The 17,367-nt window shown below is 35.8% G+C and overlaps 2 protein-coding genes across 4 annotated transcripts; one reads left to right on the forward strand and one right to left on the reverse strand.

Annotated features, from left to right (window-relative positions):
- Positions 1-11,613: 11,613 nt before the first annotated feature.
- On the reverse strand, positions 11,614-13,077 carry LOC108328658 (uncharacterized). Of its 3 annotated transcripts, none has more exons than XR_001832131.2 (2): positions 12,779-13,077; positions 11,614-12,230 (listed from the first exon to the last, which is right to left on the reverse strand). XR_001832131.2 is itself a non-coding variant. In XM_017562551.2 (2 exons), exon 2 carries the CDS (start codon positions 12,215-12,217, stop codon positions 11,768-11,770), a length of 450 nt encoding a protein of 149 aa, XP_017418040.1. In that variant the 5' UTR covers positions 12,779-13,060; the 3' UTR covers positions 11,614-11,767. The 3 variants fall into 3 exon arrangements, 2 of the variants coding, with proteins under 2 accessions (XP_017418040.1, XP_017418039.1); XM_017562551.2 differs by having other exon boundaries at positions 11,614-12,217; positions 12,779-13,060; XM_017562550.2 differs by having other exon boundaries at positions 11,614-12,220; positions 12,779-13,058.
- Positions 13,078-14,029: 952 nt separating this feature from the next.
- LOC108327370 (uncharacterized) lies at positions 14,030-14,881 on the forward strand. The gene is made up of 3 exons (XM_017561084.2): positions 14,030-14,034; positions 14,081-14,690; positions 14,795-14,881. The coding sequence occupies exons 1-3, from the start codon at positions 14,030-14,032 to the stop codon at positions 14,804-14,806; spliced, it is 627 nt and encodes a 208-aa protein (XP_017416573.1). The 3' UTR covers positions 14,807-14,881.
- Positions 14,882-17,367: the final 2,486 nt, after the last annotated feature.

The raw sequence follows: 17,367 nt of genomic DNA on the forward strand, positions 1-17,367 counted from the left end.
GTGGACTACCGACAACTTAATAAGTTGACAATCAAGAATAAGTATCCATTGCTGAGGATAGATGATTTGATGGATCAACTACACGGAGCTACCGTATTCTCGAAGATTGATCTGAGGTCGGGCTACCATCAAATTTTGGTAAAAGCTGATGATGTACAGAAGACGACTTTCAGATCTAGATATGGCCACTATGAGTATGTGGTTATGCCTTTTGGTGAGACTAATGCTTCAGCCATCTTTATGGATTACATGAATAGGATATTCAGACCGTTCTTAGATAAATTCGTAGTTGTCTTCATAGACGATATACTAGTTTACTCTAAGACTCGGGATGAACATGAAGATCACCTTAGGACGGTGCTTGGAATATTAAGAGAAAGGAAGCTTTACGCCAAACTGTCCAAGTGTGAGTTCTGAATGAAAGAGGTTCAATTTCTGGGGCATGTCATTTTTGCTAGTGGAATCGCTGTGGATCCCGCTAAGGTGCAAGCGGTACTTCAGTGGGAGAGACCTAAGACTGTTACAGAGGTGAGGAGTTTTGTGGGTTTGGCGGGCTACTATCGCTGCTTTATCGAAAACTTTGCTAAGATAGTAGCGCCGTTGACGCAATTGACCAGAAAAGATAAGCCTTTTGTGTGGACTGACAAGTGCGAAGTCAACTTTCAAGAACTAAAGCAGAAAATGACTAGTGCTCCAGTATTGGTGATTCCTGACACAGGGAAACCTTTTGAGGTTTTCTGTGACGCCTCTTATCAAGGATTAGGATGCGTACTGATGCAAGAGAAGGGAGTGGTCGCGTATGCCTCAAGACAGCTCAAAGTACATGAGAAAAATTATCCCACTCATGACTTAGAGCTAGCCGCTGTAGTTTTCGCTTTGAAGATTTGGAGGCACTACTTGTATGGGGCACAATTTCAAGTCTATAGTGATCACAAGAGTTTAAAATACCTCTTTGATCAGAAAGAGCTGAATATGAGACAAAGGAGATGGATGGAGTTCCTCAAGGATTATGACTTTGATCTTTTATACCACCCTGGGAAAGCTAATGTAGTAGCTGACGCTTTGAGAAGAAAGACGGTGCACATGGCTTCGTTAATGATTAGAGAGTTGGAGTTAGTGGAAGAGCTTAGAGATTTGAGATTGCAGGTTGAATTAGAGCCTAACGTCATCAGATGCAGTAGATTGGTAGTATCCAGTAGTATGATTGAACGTGTTAAAGAGGGTCAGTTATCTGATACCGAACTTCAGAAGGCAGTGGCTTTAATTGGCACTGATAAAGGAAAGGACATCAACACAGGGACGGATGGTCTCTTGAGGTTCAGAGGTCGGACGTGTGTTCCTAATGATGGGGAATTAAAGAAATTAATACTAGAAGAAGGACACCAAAGTCGTTTTAGCATGCATCCAGGCATGACTAAGATGTACCAAGACCTTAAGAAGTCTTTCTGGTGGTCGGGTATGAAGAACAATGTAGCCCAGTTTGTGGCCTCTTGTCTAACTTGTCAGAAGGCTAAGGTGGAGCATCAGAGACCGGGAGGCTTATTGCAACAGTTGGAGATTCCGGAATGGAAATGGGATAGCATAGCCATGGACTTCGTTACCCATTTACCACGCACGGTTAGAGGTCATGATGCTATTTCGGTAATTGTGGATAGGTTGACCAAGAGTGCTCATTTCTTGGAAATCAATTTAAGGATGTCTATGGTGAAGTTGGCTCAACTGTATATCAATGAGATTGTGAGACTACACAGCATTCCTTCTAGCATCATATCCGATAGAGATCCGCGCTTCACTTCTAGATTCTGGCAGACGCTTCAAAGTGAAATGGGCAGCAGATTGCATATGAGCTCAGCTTACCACCCCCAGACAGATGGTCAGTTAGAGAGGACGATCCAGTCACTAGAAGACTTGCTAAGGACGTGTGTCTTGGATCACTTGGGTGCTTGGGATGAGGTGTTGTCGTTGGTGGAATTCACCTACAACAATAGTTATCAGGCCAGCATCAGTATGGCACCGTTTGAAGCATTATATGGGAGGCGCTGCAGAACACCTCTCTGTTGGTTTCAGGATGGAGAAGCAGTGTTGACCGGACCAGAGTTAGTTCAACAGACTACGAAAAAGGTGAAGCTTATACAGGAGAGAATGCGGGCATCTCAGAATAGGCAGAAGTCCTATGCTGATCGGAGGCTCAGGCTATTGGAGTTTGAAGTTGGGGATCATGTGTTCCTGCGAGTGACTCCTACTACTGGCATAGGAAGAGCCATTCGTGCTAGGAAACTATCTCCTAGGTATCTTGGTCCTTACCAGATTTCACGGCGCATAGGACCGGTAGCTTATGAGATAGCCATGCCACCCCGGCTGGCTAACCTTCATCCAGTTTTTCACGTCTCACAGCTTAGGAAATATGTACCGAATCCATCTCATGTACTAGAAGCTGAAGATGTCAGTGTCAGAGAAGATCTAACCATGGAGGTACAACCAGTCAGAATTGAGGGGAGCCAGAACAAGTGGCTTAGAGGTAAAACCGTGAGTTTGGTCAAAGTCATCTGGGATAATAGAACGGGTGACTCAACCTGGGAATTGGAGGAACATATGAGAGAGTCTCATCCTTATCTATTTTCTGGTAAGTCTAATTTTTTGGGACGAAAATTTTAATTGTTGGGGAGAATGTAAGGGCTTGTAAATAAAAAGGGGCTATTGGGCCCTAGTTGGGGGCAGCCAGGCCCAGACTAAGGGAACCTGACCTTAGCAAGGGTCTTTTCCCCAAACTCAGATTATTCATTCTACTTTTCCTCTTTCTCTCTCTAAACTCAGTTCCATTTCCCTATTCTTGCTCTGACTTCTCTATACCTTTCCACCACTTTCCACCGTTGGAATTTCAAATAGGTGGTGTGCTTTCGCTCACGGAGTTGAGAGCTTCCCATTCATCCGATTAAAATTCTGATTTGAACGGGTAAGTCGGTTTTTCCATTTTCTTGAATCTAGGGCATGCAACTTTATTGGTTGCATGCAGCTGGCTAATACTTCCTTTTGATTCCCTGTCGGTTCTAGCTTTAAGAGGTGTTTTCTTCACCAATTAGGTCGTTATAGGGCACTGTTGGGTTCTCACTGTGAGGGGCACGGCTAGGGTACTCTAGTTGAATATATTGTTTGACTTCCAGGTAAGGGGAGCTAGTTATATTTTGTTTGAACTGTATGGTGTGTATGCTTGATAATTTGTGATTTATTACTGTTGAATTATATTCTGTGGTGAGCATGTTGATTTGTATTGGTGAATATGTGAAATTTGTGTGACCATGGTATACTGATGATTATTGGACTTGGATGAGTTGGTTGGCTGTAAGTGAGTTTGGTGGAGAGGTTTGGGAATGAGAATTCTATAATAACGTAAAAAGGAATAATAATTAACTGTACGGGTACTGTTTTAGCTTTCTGTAAAGGGAAGTGAAATAGGGAAATTGGAAAATTGGAGTCTAAAACACCTTAAGACAGTTTGGATGACTTAGATAAATAACTTGGGACTTGTTGAGAGTACTGTGTTGGTAGGATAGAAGAATCTTAAAAACCTGAGTTGGCACATACCTGATCATAGAGCAGCCTTGGCCTGGTCCAGTCAGTTGTGACTAGTCATATGTGCTGGCGTCGAAAGTGAGACTGATGCGTTCAGACATCTGATTCTTCTCCGATGACCAATTGGGTTAGGATGATGTGGTTGAGCTAGAAATCATGTGTTAGTTTTGTTAGAGGAGTAAGAGGTTGAGAGAGTATTGTGTTTGGTCCTTTGAGACGAGCTGAGGTAGGGAGTTTCAGCATAGGTGGTCTTGAGTGTAATTGGACAGTGAGGCTAGTTTGTATGAGTCAATTAGAACAAGTTAGAATCATAAAAATGAGTAAAGTCATGTTCAAAATGGTAGAATCAAAATTGGGTCCCTGGATTAATGAACTGAGAAATTAAGTTGAAAATTTAAATAGTAATCACTTTAGAATGATGCTAAGAACGTTTATAATCATCTAGACAAGCTTAATTAGGTGTGACACAAGAATTAGGAGGATTAGAAGTTGGGGAAAATAACTAAAATTGGTAAAGGATGTGTGAGTTGCATAATTATGTAGAATCTGCATCATGCGGATTATGTAGACTCGCTATGCGAGCTGTCTCGCATAGCAAGACCCTATAGAGGGTGCTCACTGTCTTGGAAATTCGCTGTGCGAGCTGGTGCGCTGTGCGAATTTCCAGAGGGTGCTGCTCACTGTTTATGGATTCGTCATGGCGAATCCTGTCGCTATGTGACTGGTGGTGGTCTAGGATCACTGCCCATTTAATTCGAAGGGCGAGTGGGGCGCATAGCGAGAGCTCTGGGGAGGTTGGTCTCTGTTTGGGTTCTCGCATAGCGACCTGGGTGCGCTATGCGAGAGGTTTGGGGTCTGATGCATGTTGCAACTTAATCCGCTATGCGAATTAAGTTGTGCTATGCGAGAGGATCCTGTCCCGCCTTGCGGATAGTATGCAATGTGCGAGAAGTGCTGATGAACAGTAGATTAATATATATTCTTGTTGTATGATTGGTTAAGTGGTGGTTACATTGGTGGTGAAATATCTGTAGAAACATATTATATTGTATGAGAACCTTCAACATGTGATGTATGGTTAAAGAAAAAGGATATGTGGTTAAGAGTATGGTGGATTGACGTAATTCCATGATCTTCAAGGAGAAGACTCATGGTGGTGCAGTAGTGTTTAGAATGATCTACAGGGAAGCTCAGTCTTGGGGGTTATCTTGACGCTCTAATGGTCTTTCGTTCTCAAGTAGAGATGATTGAACCATGTGGTGAGGAGTAGCAGGAGGTCTTATTCTTGGGGGCTTCTAGTATGCCTGAAGGCCCGGAACAGGTTAACCTCGTGAGTGTGGTAGGGTGGGGAACCCAAGTTTCATGAGCCACCACGAGTGCATAACCCGCCATAGCTCGGTAGTCATTCTAAGTCCGGACGAGTGAAGTCTAGTTTATAACATGTTCTTGGTATGATTTAACTTGCTTGGCTTAAGGTATTTATTTGATGAATTGTTTGCTCTAATATAGTATGCTTGTTTGAAAAACTAGCTCACCCTTGCATTGTATGTGTTGCATGTGTTTGTTTTCTTTTGTAATGATCATCCAATTGGATGTGAGCAGACGAAGAAGAGGTGTCTGTGGAGCAAGCGCTGGAAGAGGGTGATGCAGCAACTTAGTTTATTTAGAATCTTGATGAGTATAAATATTCGGATGAAACTTTCCAGTGGTTCTTTATGTTTGAGAGACCGAATCTGATCTTATTTTGGATGACTGTAACTGATATAGTCTGTCATATGCCTCTAACTGCTTTCCAATATTATAACTGAATGACGTCTTTATTATATACCCATGTCGTATATTTTGGGGATGTTACACCACTTGTATTAGTTATTTTTTAAAAATGAGTGGATCATTAATGTCATCTACCCGCAACATCTTGCTAACATATTTCTTTTACAAATTTTATTTACATTTTTAATAACATATTTTCTTTTTGTTAAAAGTAATGGTTATTATTTCATGGATCTCCTCTAAGGTGCTATCCTTATTTATATTTTTTTCTTTTAATTTTATTTTACAATCAGCTTTTATTTTGTGTAATTTAATATCTTTCCTTAATAAGCTCTTTGTAACCTTAGTTAAATATAAATGAAAAAGTTTTTCTATATGTTTGTTACTAGATGCATGTTTTTTTCTATTTACTCTCTAAATGGAAATAAATGAAAAGGTTAAATAGCATATATTATATTTGGTGTTATGATATTAAAAGCATGTGTTTATAACAACTTGTAAGCCAAACACCCTACTAGGTTTTTTTTTCTCAAAGTGCATTTCTAATCTCACATTTTAACAAGGTTTTACATTGAATCACCTACTACACGAATGCTGTATGCCAAAAATTATAATAAAAAGTCTTATTTATTTTATTTAATCACATTCATTTCTGAAAATTATATATTTCTAAAAATTATATATTCCTAAAAGTATTATAATTAAAAATATTCCTAAAGTCAGTTATTACTTTATTTTTTTTTACTTTAAATTAAATTTTAAAATTATTAAAATACCCTTGGATTTAAAGTATATTTTTTTAAATGGAAACTTTTTGTAACTTAAAACTTGGTATACTTTGCTAAAATGTACCAACTAAAAAAAGGACCTTAATAAATTAGAAAACCATATATATATATATATATATATATATATATATATATATATATATATATATATATATATATATATATATAGATAATAAAAAAATGTTTCCGTAAAATTTAATGAATTAATTCTCAATTCATATAAAACTAATAATATTTATATAAGATTTAATAATTTAACAAGAATATACGTTTTTATTAACACATATGTAACTATAATTACAATTTAAAGATACTTTTACGTTTGAATAGATATTGATTAAATATATTTGAGCAAAATGTCATTTTTATTCTTCCATTAAGATAAAAATAAGGTTAAACCTTTTGTACCTATTTTTGTGAGTTTTTCCGAGTTAGATGCCGTTTTATTGGATTCTCAAATTTAGTCTTAAAAAATGTTAATTTGAGTCAATTGGGCTTTGCCATTAAATTGGCTTAACGGGGTTAAGTATTTGATGGGTTGGGACGTTGCGTGACCATTTTTTGAAAGGTGGCATTCTCAGACCTTTGTACGTGGAATATATAATTAAAAAAGGGTTAAATATGTTTTTCGTCCCTTAAGTATCACACAATTTTGGGTTTAGTCTCTACTCGAAATTTTGATGGTTTTTAGTCCTCGTAATTTTAAAGCTCTTACTATTAGTCCTTAAAATTGGACGGCGTTAACTTTTAGCAGATGTGGCAAACAACGAGGTCACGTCTTATACTAGCTTGCCTCTTCACTCTCTGCCACGTTGCTTGTGCCTGAGAACTTCGTTCGTCTTCTTCGGCAAAGCCTAGCCTCCATCGAACCAGCCGTCGTGCCAGACATTCCATTCAGTCCAAGGCGTCGCCGGCGACACCAATCGCCACCGGGACCATTGCCGGCCGCGGTGTCGATTTCTCCCTCCTTGCCTTTTCTCCGTGCGCGAGTGAGAAGCTCTCTCGTTCCTCCGCCAATCGCCGCCTGAGAGAGCCCAGCCTCTGCGAGCCACAAACCAGGATGGTCACCGCCGACACCGTCCTCGACAACCGGTCAGAGTATCAAGTCATTGTGATGAGCATTTCTATTGAGTTTTTTCGCCCTTTTTTCACCTTTAAATAATTTTTATTTTTCAGGACATATTAAATGCTCTGGGAATTCCCCATCCACTCGTTCTTGAAAGAAGCTTTGACAGACCAAATTTGAAGTATGAAGTAATTGGCAAGACAAAGGAACCACTAAAGAAGCTCAGACAACTACTAATTGATTGCTTCAGGAATCAGTGTGGAATTGTTTATTGCCTTTCAAAAAGTGAATATGTTGAGGTCTCTAAATTTTTAAATGAGAAATGCAAGATAAAAACAGTGTATTACCATGCTGGCTTGGCTGCCCGGCCTAGAATAGCACCATGAACAATATAAAAGGTGAGTTTATATATTATATGAAAATAAAGAGAATAAACTGGCTTGTGGTCAATTTGAGTTAGGCCAAGCTGTTTTTAGTTTTAGGTGAGTCACTGCATTGATTATTTTCCTTTTGCATTAGTTTAGTTTAGCTTAGCATCTTCAAGTTTACTTTAGCATTTCACAGTTTCATTCATTGCATCTTTCACTCCATTTTATGTTTTATCATTGTATTTTAGTTAAAGCTAGTTTTAGTTTTGCATTTCCATTACATCTTAATTTCAATAACCATTCATAATTTCTTTCCTTTTCTGCTGTCATTGTTGTTCAGTTTACATGCATTGCATTTTTTATTTCTTTTGCTAACTGATAACAGTTGAAAAACTATTATTTTCATGCTTAAAATTGATACTAAAAGCAACCTTTAACACTTAGAAACTAGCTTGGAATCATGCTTTTGTTTATATTTTTGGAAATAAGAGAGTTGGACAGGTTTATGCTTGATTTTAGTGTTTTATGCAGGTTTTAAGGTGAATTTGATGAAAGAAGTGAAGAATGATAAAGATGGAATCAGAAAAGAACTCAAAAAGTGCAAAAGAAGAGAAGCCGCAAGTACCGCTCAGCGCCATTTTACCGCTGAGCGGCATTAATGAACACTCGTTGGCACCGTTGAGGGGTGAAAGTGCAACTGAGGGGAAGAATTCAACACACGCACTTACCGCTGAGCGCCATTATTTTGGGCTTAGGCCTACTTTTCTGTAATATTTAGAATAATATATAAGCTTTAGGACTTCCTAGGGTTTGTATCTTTGGCTGGAGAAGACGCAAAACACACTTTTCACCCCTTGGGGGTAGAATTGGAGATGGTGACGGCTCTCCTCTTCTCTTTCTAGGGTTTTTCTATCTCTTCCATTCTTTCATTATTGTTCATCTAGTTTCACCATGAATATGGTGAACTAAACTTTGTATTGTTGTTGGGGAATCAATGTAATCTTTTGAAGCTCTCATATATGGAATTTTGTGTTTAAACATCATATTTATGATACATGCTTTCTTTCATCATTAGTTAGGGTTTTTCTTCTTTGCTCAAAGCATGCATTGTTTAACTCATTCGATGTCATGATTATTGCTTTTATTGATATGGACACATACGGTAAAATCTAGATCCGGGGAAACTCTCCCAACAGTAGTATAAACCTAGACATAGGAGTATGATGGTTGGTTTCCGTTAAGCTTCCGTTCACTATAATGCATGATTAATTGCTAGGGAGACAAGACATTGTAAACTAGTGATTATGATTAGGCTTTCTTCGCCGAGATATCGGGTTTAAGGTAAATTAGAGAGTGACATTAACATTGATGAAAAGAATGATGAATTCCTAAATATATGATAGTGGATAAGATGAAATTGATTACCCCAACAACATACTCATCCATATAATTCGTTCCAAGTGTTTGTGTTCTTCTTTCCATTGATCAAAACTCATGCATACATGTTTACTTTTTGTCTTTTGCATTTGAAACCTCAAGAATTTGTTTATTTTCACAAGTCTTAAATAATCAAGAAGTCATATAACTAACTAGGCCGTGAGTCCTTTGGGAGAACGATACTTGGTCTTACCAAGTTTATTACTTGATACGATTCGGTCACACTTGCCGAGGTTACAAGTTTTTTGCACCGTTTTCGGTGTTCAGAAATTTGTCATCACTAACCAGTGTTCATTTTCATTTTACGGTTGCGGGTTTTATTGCTGAGCATTGATTCTTTTCTTTTAACAATTTTTGTTTTCAATTGTGTTTTAGATTTAGTTTTAGTTGTCCAGTTCTACCACCAGTTTGCACCAGTTCATATATACATTCCATTTCATACACTATTTTCATCTGGAGCTTTTCTTTACTGTTTTTAAATTTTGATCTCAAATTTAGCACTAGTTTTAGTTATGTTTTTCACTTTTGGTTTACTCCCTTTGCACATTGAGGACAATGTGTAATTCAAGTGTAGGGGGACGGTTCAAATTTTTGCTTTTCTGCCTATTTTCTCAGTGTTTGCAGTTTTAAATTTTTGTGTTCAACCTTTTTTTTTGCTGCATAGATTAAGGATTTCTCTCCTTTGAGAGTTTTTCATTTTATTTACTATTTTTAGGAATGTAGAACATGAGTAAGTAGCAAGTATGCTACTGCTTTTAATTCTAATGTGGCTATTCAGTTTGTTGTTTTCAGATTAGTAGCAGTTTACTTTCATCCTGGTTTGTGGGCTCTCTCAGGCGGCGATTGGCGGAGGAACGAGAGAGCTTCTCTCGCGCGCGGAGGAAAGGAAAGGAGGGAGAAATCAACATCGCGACCGACAATGGTCCCGGTGGCGATTGGTGTCGCCGGCGATGCCTTGAACTGAGCGGAAGGTCTGGCACGGCGACTGGTCCGATGGAGGCTTTGCTCTGCAGGAGAAGACAAACGACACAAGCAACGTGGCAGAGAGTGAAGAGGCAAGCTGGCATAAGACGTGATCTTGTCGTTTGCCACATCTACTAAAAGTTAACGCCGTCCAACTTTAAGGACGAATAGTAAGAGTTTTAAAACTATGAGGACTAAAAACCATTTTTGTTTCGAGTAGGGACTAAACCCAAAATCGTGTGATACTTAAGGGACGAAAAACATATTTAACCCATTAAAAAACATTCTGATTAAAATACCTAGAAGGAACTTTCCCTTGCATTGTCGATTTCTGATTAAGCAACTCAAACATCTGCAACAAGAAGAGAACGACATAATTAACTAAAAAAATGCACAAAACAACACAGATCTTAATTCAAAACTGAAATTTGGTTCTCATAACGGTAACATAAAGAAGAAAACGAAAAAGGACCTTGTTGAATTCAAGTACATCAGACTTGAAGCGTATTTTATCCCATTTATCACACCGAATATTCTCAGAACCCGCTTTAAATCTTATATATTGCACTCCTAGTAAATTATGCTTTAAATCTTGTATAAATTTAGGGATTTAGCCATTGGGCCTAAATCCAAGCCCATCCAGGTAAAGGTCCATGAGTATTAAATTATGCTATAAATACAACCATAATCAAGGTTTGTTTTTTGTTTTTATAGTAATTACTATTTTGATTTTTTCACTAAAAGCTTAAAAACATAATATAATAATATAAATATAATTTTAAAAAATATATAAAAAATTAAAAGAAAAACTTTGAAGAAGTCGTGTAATATAAAAGGTTTGTCACTAAATGATAATGAAGATCATAGAACTAACAATAATAAAGATCATAGAAGTAACCATCACTCTATATATGATTTAGGGAAGGAGATACTCTTATTTATAAAGAGTGGATATTTTACCTCTACATAATCACGTGCTAGTACAATTTCCTAAGTTACAAAAATAAAAGAAGAATGTTAAGAAAAGGAAGAAAAGAGGCAAGGATCCCACGAGGCCAAGAAATAGAGAAATTCACCAAAGGCAAAAATAAAAGATAAAAATAAAATAAACCAAAACCTAAATCTCCTTATTGCTTTAACATGATTTAAAGTGAACCATGCACATATGGTCTAAATGAAAACCATAATTTCATACACATAAAACCCGCCTACTTTATTAAGGACTTCAGAAGTATTTGTTATCCACTTTTAAAGTATATGAAGATTCATTATATACAAATCTTTAAATCTTTAAGAATGCGTAATTTAAACAATGCAGAACTCTTTTAGCTTTTGTAATACACAAAATAATCCATATTCACAACCTTATCTTCATACAATCTTCCATTGAGAAGAATAGTTATTTATTTCAAAATCTTAGTATAGCAAAAGTGCTGTAATTTATCCACTTCATTATTGGTTAAAATTAAATGATATCATGGAAAATTAAATTGTATTTTAGCTTAATGTCACATTGGTTGGATTAACAAATCTTTGTAAATGAACTCTTTTCAAGCAAGACATTTTCAAATTAATATTGTGACCTTTGTCAAAATTGTTTATCAACACAAGAATATATTTTCATAACTAGTTAACAAAAATAAGAACATTTATTTTGAACATCACATTCACGAGAATGGAAAAAGAATGACAGGAAACAAACACACCTCTCTAGCCTACAAGTTGAACAAGAAACTAGGCTAAAATCCTTAGAAAGAATCCATTCTAACCCATAAGTTGAACAAGAAACTAAGCTAAAATCCTTAAACAGAATCCATCCTTGACAGTTTGAGTAGGCTACCATGTGTTCCAACTTGAAAAGAGGGAACCCTACCAACACTTGAAAAATGAGGCTGAAACTCCACCATCCCTTTTGTGCACTGAGAATTCATCCTCGTATTGCTCTTACTATCTGTGGCTGATTTCTTGCGGTGGAGACGGCACCTGAATGAACCTTCATGAGTGGTTGGTGCACAATAGCACACCTTAGAATGTGTTCCTGATTTGTCTATGCTTTCTTTTATGCTCAACTTCTCTGTCTCTTCCTTTATCACCTTCAGCGTCTCATTTGCACCTTCCTTCTTCTTATTGTGACCATACATATTGGACTTTTTCTTTGACATGTTTTCTGGTTTGCTTTCTGTCACATTATTCTCCTTCTCATTACTCCTCTTTCTGAGCAGCACCAACTCTTCTCCTCTTTCTCTCGGCATCTTCTGCATTTTGCTGGTTATTGTCATTTCAGAAGTGGCAAATTTCTCAATAACATAATCATAAATTGTTACATTAACTTCAGAACATGATACCCAAATGAGAACAAATGGTATTCTCAATACATGATGTAAGAAGAAACATATTTTAGGAACCAGCACTGCTTCTGCAGAGAACAACCCAGATTATGCAGTTCTTGTTAAAATTTGCCTACCCCAGATTTTAACAATGTGATTTTGAATTTAATCGACCAACCCCACCTCTTAACATCAAAGATCCCTTTACAAAAAGTCAAGAAAATATATAAAGGGGGAACATTTGAGGGTTGAAACTGAGTTTTCTGTTTTGATCAGTCAACAAAGTCGCACCATTTTACTCAAAGCAAAACAGTATGAAAATTTGGTAGAAGTAAAAAGAAAATATCAAGTTTCAAGCACTCTATTTTTCAGCATGGTCACGCATCAACAAACAGAAAAGAAAAGCAACACAGTTCTGGGAATTCAAGAACAACACAGATGAATCGAAAGAAGTTACAAATGAGGGAACTAAGAAGTGCAACATACCTTAGAGAGGTCGTTCTTGGAGTGAAAATTGTTGATCACAGCACTTGATTTGAACGTGGGAATGAAAAAAGTTTAATAGAATTGAAGTCGTGTGCAGCAATTTCAGATTAAAAGATATACTTTTGTGCTGAAGAAACAGAGAGAGGTTTAGTGAGTGAAGGGTGTTGGTGGTTGAAAAAAGAAAAGACGTAGATGAACAGAATGAATCTTTGAAAGCTCTTGAGAGGATTACACGTACTTTAACAGAATGCAGAAACTCGACACTTGGACTTGGAAACAAATTTTGGGTTTGTTTTCCTGATCTGCACAGTTATTTATAAAGTCTACCTTCTACAAACTAACAAAAGATAATTAGATAAATATATGGCGTATCGCGTCTCAAATTTGTTTTTTCATATCATATCCTAACTTAAACTTTAAGATATATTCTCGTTTAGTATCTAAATTTATTAGTTTGATAAATAAATAAATATATATGTGTGTGTATAATTATTTATTGTAGAGAGTAAATTTTTGATAAGGAAAGACACCACGTGTATATTGATTCTGTCTATTATTATATATTAAAAAATAATTTTTAAATATTTTTTAACAAACATTATTTGATCATATATGTTAACTGATAATTGTGGCTTTGATCAAAGTGGCTTATATTTCCACCAGTATTATTAATTTTAGTTATTGTTTTAAGTAATGAATAATTTATATCAATATAGTGATTACAAATTTAATATAAAAGAATGTCACATGAAAAAAGTATTACAAAGTAATTAAACTATGCGGATTCTAAAAGAGAATGTGCATAAAACTAAATCCTTCAGAGAAATAAACCTTTGAAAAAACATAACAAGTAAACTAAATTAAAGTCGGATTTATTTTAACTAGTTTCTCTTTTTAACACGAAATAATTTTTTTTCTATAATTTCGTTGTGGTTGACTAAATCATTAATAGTTTTAACTCTTTTCAAAATAATACTTAAGATTCGTATTTTAAAATTCATTTTTAAGAATTCAAAGTTTTAATCAAACTAAGTTCTTAAAATTCTTTATTTTTACTATGTTTCCAAAAGAAGATCAATAAAAGTGTTTGTCATTCAAAGATCAAAACATGGTAAACATGAATATAGATAAATTTGCATGCGTAAAGAAAGTATTTTTATTGGATGCCTGAGATAAACATTCACTAGTGAAAACTCTATATTTTAAATTGTCCATTACGCTTCGGCTTTTTAAAAACTGAAGGATATAAAAATGCGGTAGCAAAGCAGTAAATTTTTAGACACTATATACCTCGATTATAAGACAACCGTTGCCTAAGGAAATATACTACCAGCAGCTTCACGCACGGTTCCGAGCCAAGCCCGGCTACGAAGAGGAGCGCGGTACAACCTTCAGCGTCCAAAGCTTCTACATCACGGTCGTCGCCGGATTCGATGAGATTCCTCAACGCGGGCTCATCAGCCTTCTTCGCGGTGGTCCACCACGGGGTTTCGTACTCAGCGATGATGTCTTTGGCTATGAAGTCTGCAGGAACCCAAGACGGCTCGTGGCCGTCTTTCCACTTGATGAGGTACTCCATTCCGGCGACAGCGTCAAGGTCTCTACTGCCGATAATGCCTTTGACTTCACTATAGGACTCGTCTTCAGTGTCTTTGGAAGTTGCTTGTTGTTGGTTTTGGAGTGCGGCGGTGACAACATGCAAGGAAAGGTTTTGCCTTTAGAGTGCGTGTTTACCTTTGACTTATTTTTTTTTTTTGTTTTGCAGAAAGGGTTTTCCTTTGCTCACTGTACAACATGCAAGGCTTCTTACCATTTGTTTGTTCATGTTGCTGCTGATAGGAAATGGCGTACCCTGAAATTTCGGTTTTTTGTCACCAGAGACATTTTGTTTATTTTTCTGTTTGTCCAGCTTGTAGGTGATTTGTTTTGATTTGTCTAGCAATGTATATACTTGTCCATTTGTACTTTGTGAGTGCGTATAGCTAATCTGATTCAACCCCTTCAATGCCTATGCAGGTCATTGCATAACTAGCATATTTGGTTTATCTAATTGATGGTTACCAACAATATTGGCTTCGTCTTCTCTGGGGTTTTGATAGTGAAATGAGCTTTTACTACATATGTGGTAAATTGCGATTAACTTTAATTGTGTCATTAACATGCTAATGCAATATTTCTTTTGTGAATTATTTTGAGTCCATTGCCTTGAGTTCAATGTTTCGTTGTTCCAAAGTCTAAAAGATATTGGTTTTTGGTTAATTTTTTGTTGGTAATTTCTAATGTAGAAGCTCTATTATTTTTCGCACTGCTTGGCCTATCTGGGTGCTTCATTACTTGTTATGATCGAAGAGTTCGCAATGATTTAGCTCAACCTTGTAGAGAATTATGTCTTTGTTGCTGTCAACTTGGGTAGTAATCTTGATTTTACATATTCCAAAGCCTCTGTCATTGTTAGAACACATAATGGAACTCTTAGCATCTTCATAAGGCTTCATTATAATGCTTGTTTTCTTGTTTCATTTTAGGATGCCAAAAACTTTGCTAGGAGTGCAATATATAAGATTTAATTTAGGCAATATTTCAGATCCTTCTTTTAAGAACTTTTACTCAAAGATATATAAAATTAAGTTTCTAATTATTCATGGTTGCTTATGCTAAGTTGAAAAGGAGGAACTTGCAATGTTGTGTATGAAGAAGCGAGTCTGTGATTCAGAAGTTTAACTTTTTGTGTTGAATGATGTTTTTGCAGAGTTTATGCAGATTGTCATTTGCCTGACACTCTTTGTATGTGGACTGATTACACCACTTGCTTTAAGAGTTGTGGAACCATGGCAAACATTTGCATATATTTCATTTGTTGCGAGTTTACCATAAAAATTAGAATTTTTGTTTTTATTCCCTGATAACTATAATATGGGAGACATAATCTTGTTGGATTATTAGACAATAAGATAGAAAAATCAAAGATAATTTGGGAGACATAATCCTTTTGGATTATAAGACAATAAGACAGGAAAATCAAAGAAAGTGAGGGAAAAGAGGAAAATAGAAGAGAGATAAAATTAAGTAAAAAATATCACTTAATTTAAAAGAAAATTAAAATTATTTCATTTTTTGCGAAAAAAGATACGAAGGTATAAATCTGGAAAAGTTCAAGATATTGCCTTGGTTCAAGTAGAACCGAGGCGAAAAGTCCTTAAAAAAAATAAAAAAAGGAAAATCCTACTACTTCGGTTATCTTAGAACCGTTTGCCTCGGTCCGCAACCGAGACAAAAATGGTAGACTTTTTGTCTCGCCTATATATGCCTCGGTTCTGGAACCACTACCTATGTGCGAAAATAATCGTTGTCGTTTCCCTTAACTGCACTAGTGATTATAGGGATTGGAGAAGAATCTGGGATTAGAGAAAATATGTTGTTAGTTCTGCATCTGCTGATAGATCTCAACTTTTCTTATCAAAGTTAATAATTGAAAATTTTGTCTTGAAGATATGATATAACATAGAATATGTCTAGTATATTTTTTCTATAGGATATAGTTGTTAAGAGAGATAATTGAAGATAATGAATGTGAATTTGAGTAGTTTATATTTCATTTACCTAATTCAATAAATATATTAAGTAATACGGTCGAATGATTAAATAATATCTTATGATATATTTTTAGGATAATAATCATATATTAACTAATCTCGCTAGTTTGATTATGTTAAGATATTTTTTAATATCATAAATTAACATAATATATAGTTAATTATCTTATAGTTAATTATGTAAGATAGTATTATTTTTTATATATTGTTTATGTATGGATATGTGTAAGGCTAAGAGACGTATCTTTTTGACGAAGCCTTCCTGTCTTCCACTGCTTGAATTCCCTATTCTGCTTGCTTTCACTCTTGACCGGAGGGGGGAGGTACCTGCAAAAGGCACTCCAATGCTCAAGTTAGGCGTAGTTTAGTGAATTGTTTATCATAATTGTGTATTTGAGTTCTTGTCGAACCTACCTGGCTTTTGGCCTTGCCCTTATATTTATAAATCATCTCATGGATCCTAAACTAGCACAGATCTAATAAAATATAAACAAACTTACCTTTAGATTCAGTTAGTTACTCATAAATGGCTTATCAATATCTTTAAGATATCTTTGATTTTTTATCGTCTACTGGACTATTGGCCCAATAATAACTTAAACGTTGGCCCAATTATGGCCCAACATTGTTGATGTAGCGGATGGACCGATCGATCATGAGTGTTAACCGTTTGGTGTATACTATATACCATACATATATGATAAGTTGTTAATATTATTTGATATTATCTTGATATTGTTTGTTTTTATCATATAAATAATAAGACCCAAAAAAACCTATAAATACACATAGTATTTAACAAAGAGTTTACAAAATGAATCTTTCTCATTCCAATAATTAGGAGCATTTGTTAAGAGTTGTGAAAGCCATATGAATACTACTCCCTCTCAAAGGGCTCACATAAAGTCCTCAATAAGAACAACTTTTATTTTTGAACTAAAAATTCATCTTATTTACATGATTATAAAATCTTTATTTCATTAAGATATATTATGA

The sequence above is a fragment of the Vigna angularis genome, chromosome 2 (assembly GCF_016808095.1).
Source record: "Vigna angularis cultivar LongXiaoDou No.4 chromosome 2, ASM1680809v1, whole genome shotgun sequence".
NCBI lineage: Eukaryota > Viridiplantae > Streptophyta > Magnoliopsida > Fabales > Fabaceae > Vigna > Vigna angularis.